The 4,315-nt window shown below is 42.5% G+C and overlaps 1 protein-coding gene across 2 annotated transcripts; it reads left to right on the top strand.

Moving 5' to 3' along the window:
• The first annotated feature begins 822 nt into the window (after positions 1–822).
• LOC122302887 (DELLA protein GAI-like) lies at positions 823–3,875 on the top strand. Of its 2 annotated transcripts, none has more exons than XM_043114344.1 (2): positions 823–3,022; positions 3,606–3,875. In XM_043114344.1, exon 1 carries the CDS (start codon positions 1,103–1,105, stop codon positions 2,924–2,926), a length of 1,824 nt encoding a protein of 607 aa, XP_042970278.1. In that variant the 5' UTR covers positions 823–1,102; the 3' UTR covers positions 2,927–3,022; positions 3,606–3,875. The 2 variants fall into 2 exon arrangements, with proteins under 2 accessions (XP_042970278.1, XP_042970277.1); XM_043114343.1 differs by having other exon boundaries at positions 824–3,052.
• The last annotated feature ends 440 nt before the right edge of the window (positions 3,876–4,315 follow it).

Raw genomic sequence — 4,315 nt, 5'->3', positions numbered from 1 at the left:
GAAACATGAACTATTATTTTTAATATTTATTTAGTTATATGGACTCTATTTTTTAGTTCTATTACTTATAGTTATTTTTGTATATTTTTTAAATATTCTATTAATATAATTGATTAAAATAATTATTTTATATTAAAAAAATAATACAGTCAATCATATTAATAAAATGTTCAAGATATATGTAAAAAATAATTACATATAAAAATTTTTTAATAAACTTTACCCACCAACTTTTTATCAATCTATCAATTTGTCCCCAAGTACTAAGTTACTTTAGTTTGAGTATTTGGAAAGAAAAACTTCTGCTTTATAAAATAATTTTAAAAATGTTTGAGATGTATTTTTGTGTTAAATTTTAAGGAAATAAATAGATATAAAATTATTTGGTTGTAACAAAAACAATTCTGAAAAAAACTTCGTCAAACCTTAACAAAATCTGAAAAGAAAGGGAAAGCGCGTTAGAGGACGCGCGGGGGTAAAGCAAGCAAGAGAGTTGTAAAGTAGGAGGGGTGATAGGAAAAGCAAAAAAAAAAAATATACGATAGAAGGACCCCACAGTTCATTCTCGGTCCCCAAAACCCTCAATAGATATAAAGACCGTGTGCGTGCGTGCGTGCGTGGGTAGTCGTCGGTATAAGCGAGGAGGACACGCCCTTCTCTCTCTACACTTCCCATCTCACCCAGCATCTATTTTAAAGCATTGCGGTGCTCCCACGTCTCTCTCCCTTATTTCTTTTGCTTAATAATTATTTTGCCGGACGCTATTATTTATTTATTTATTTATTTTATGTATTTATTTATTTATTCCTTTTAGAATGGCCCAACACTACAGTTTCGGTTTTTACCCAACCGAAAAAATAAAATAAACAAACAAAACACTCATTATTATGGCCTCCGTTGTTCCTTATCTCTTCCAGTTCCAGCTTTCTTCTCAATGCTTGTTCCTTCATTGAACCTCCCACCCTTCTCAACCTCTTTACTTTTCCTTTCCCATAGCTTAAAAGAAAAATACACCGAATCTATCGAAAACCCGATTGGTCCCAAATGAACGACTTCTAAGTCGCTATAGGCTGCTGCTTCTTCTTGTGAGAATCAGAGAAAGATGAACAAGAGGAACCACCAAGATACCTCCGGTGGAGCTGACTATGGTGGCCTGCCGGGCAACTTAGGTAAAAGCGATAGTTCATCAATGCCCAGTGGTAAGGCCAAGATGTGGGAGGAAGAGCGGGACGCAGGAACAGGGGTGGATGATGAACTACTGGCGGTTTTAGGGTACAAGGTCAAGTCCTCCGAGATGGAAGACGTAGCCGATAAGCTGGAGCAGCTCGGGATGTTCATGGATGCCGCCCCAAATATATTTTGCGACACCGTCCATTACAATCCCTCCGATCTTTATGGATGGGTCCAGAGCATGCTTTCCGAGCTCAATAATCCACCCAATACCATTCTTGACCCTATGCTTCAGGGCCAGCAAATCGACGATCCTCTTCTTGCTCCTGCTGAATTCTCGTCTGTTCCCACACTAGGTTTTTTGAATTCCCACAAGCAGCGGCAGATTGACACGACTTATTCCTCTCGGATTTACAACGATGACTCCGAGTACGATCTGAGAGCTATTCCTGGTTCTGCTGCCTACCCCCAGACCCAAGACAGGGAAAGCAACCGGAAGCGATTGAAAACCTCGAGTAGGTCTAATTCTGCGCCTCCGCTACTGCCATCTTCTCCACAACCAGCTGGCGATGCTGCGGCTGGTACAGTATCGGAGCCGTCTAGGCCAATAGTTCTAGCCGACTCGCAGGAGACTGGTGTCCGACTCGTCCACACTCTCATGGCTTGCGCCGAAGCAGTCCAACAAGAAAATTTGAAGCTTGCAGATGCTCTCGTTAAACAAGTCGGTTTGCTTGCGGCCTCGCAAGCCGGTGCCATGAAAAAAGTGGCCACGTACTTTGCCCAAGCATTAGGTAGCCGAATTTACAGAATTTATCCGCAAGATTGCCTCGATGCGTCCTACTCTGATATGTTACAGATGCACTTCTACGAGACCTGCCCCTACCTCAAGTTTGCGCATTTTACTGCAAACCAAGCGATACTAGAAGCATTTGCCACTGCCAGCAGAGTGCACGTTATTGATTTTGGCTTAAAGCAGGGGATGCAATGGCCGGCACTAATTCAAGCACTCGCATTAAAGCCTGGCGGGCCACCGGCTTTTCGGTTAACTGGAATTGGCCCACCCCAGCCGGACAACAAGGATGCTTTGCAGCAAGTCGGGTGCAAGCTGGCTGAATTGGCCGAAAGGATCGGTGTCGAATTCCAGTTCCGGGGATTCGTCACCAATAGCTTGGCCGATATCGATCCGTCCATGCTCGATATCCTGCCCCCAGAAGAAGAGGCCGTGGCTGTGAATTCCGTGTTCGAGCTTCACCCCCTGTTGGCTAGACCCGGAGCGATCGATAAGGTGTTGTCCTCCATCAAGGCCATGAAGCCCAAGATAGTCGCAGTGGTGGAGCAAGAAGCGAACCACAACGGACCGGTTTTCATGGACCGGTTCACGGAGGCCTTACATTACTACTCCAGTCTATTCGACTCGTTGGAGGGCTCCGCGTTGGTCCCTCCGACTCAGGACCTGATGTTTTCCGAGGAGTACCTCGGGAGACAGATATGCAACGTCGTGGCTTCTGAAGGAACCGACCGAGTGGAGCGGCACGAGACGTTGACTCAGTGGCGTACTCGGATGGGATCGTCCGGGTTCGAACCGGTCCACCTAGGGTCCAACGCATTCAAGCAGGCCAGCATGCTGTTGGCCTTGTTTGCGGGTGGGGATGGGTATAGGGTGGATGAGAACAATGGTTGTCTCATGCTTGGCTGGCACACTCGACCGCTCATAGCCACGTCGGCTTGGCAACTCATCGCCACCGATTCTTCATGAGCGAACTCAACCCATGCAGTGGGTTTGGTGAGTCGACCAAATAGACGTCGGAAGCGGTGGAAGATGCTTGGCCGAGTTGAATCGTGAGCGAGCGAGGTAGAGAGGTTAAAAGCCATTCCAACAAGTGTAATCCCACTTTTTTTTTAATTTATTTTCAATATTTCCGATGAATTTCATTTTTTTTTTTTTTAAACTTGGTTGGAACTCAATGTCATTTCGTAAGAGTTGTTCCCTTTTTTCTTGGGGGATCAAGAGAATGCGCGTGATCTGTAATTAATTTTTAATAAATAATGGCGAGCATTCTCAAAGCTGTTAGTTTGTTTCACCAAACGTACGTACATATAATGGCTGGCCTCCTAGTTTTTCGACTTGGTTAATGAAACTTGTATTCTCCACTTTGATACATCGGACTTGTGAACAAACATAGTTGATTAAGAAGTGAACCATTAATCTAAATTCATTGTACATAACCCAATGTCCCAAATATAATTATTACCTTAACTGGCTTACATGAAAGAGTAAAACTTTTTGAGTAATTAATTAGCTGGCTTACATAATAGCACAACTTATTTACAACCCACCTTACAATTATCTTTAACTCGGATTTGTTTTCATTTCCCTCTCTCGATTCAGCAATTTGATATATTATAACAAGCACATGAATGGTAACTGTGTGCAGGGGGGCAGCTGTGTAGAACAGAAGAGAAGATGCCTAAGAGAGAGAGAGAGAGAGAGAGCGTACTGATCGGAAGGGAAGAAAGTCCACATTACGATTTGCCCAATGATGGGTGAAGATAATAGCTAGGTAGGGTAGGCATGTGAGCCTGCGGGGCTGCGTCGATGTGGGGCCGCACATTGCCCCTTATTGCAATTCGCCAGCTCTCGGTACCATCTGGATCGTGGGTTGTTGTTGGAGACTAACTTTTTTTTATTTATTTTTGTTGAGAAATGCTTTTTGCGTTCTAAATAGCATTAATTCTGGACTAAACCAGGTGGGTACGCAATGGATCAAATATGTATACTCGATAGCATCTTATTACTCCCCAAGCAAAAGACCATGCACCTTGCTTCATTGCCAATGAATGCATAAATTGGTGTGATTAAGACAATAAAACTTGAGATAAGATATAGTATTTTTTTCTAGTTTATGATCTTAGGGCTTTAATTAATTAGTAAGTAGCATTAATCTGTTATATTAATATTATATTATGAAGTAATGGAATCTTTTGTAGCGTTGATCATACATATATGAATGTATGTTTTAGTCAAAAATTTGAAACTTAGAAAAACGAGGGCTAAAAAGCAGGGTCTATGATATAGCTAACGACTTCACGTTGAATTTAATGTCTTTGTACGTAATCGATTACTCTTACTAAAATTACTGATGTG

The sequence above is a fragment of the Carya illinoinensis genome, chromosome 3 (genome assembly GCF_018687715.1).
Source record: "Carya illinoinensis cultivar Pawnee chromosome 3, C.illinoinensisPawnee_v1, whole genome shotgun sequence".
Taxonomy (NCBI): Eukaryota; Viridiplantae; Streptophyta; class Magnoliopsida; order Fagales; family Juglandaceae; genus Carya; species Carya illinoinensis.
This window is presented reverse-complemented; position numbering and strand designations above follow the sequence as displayed.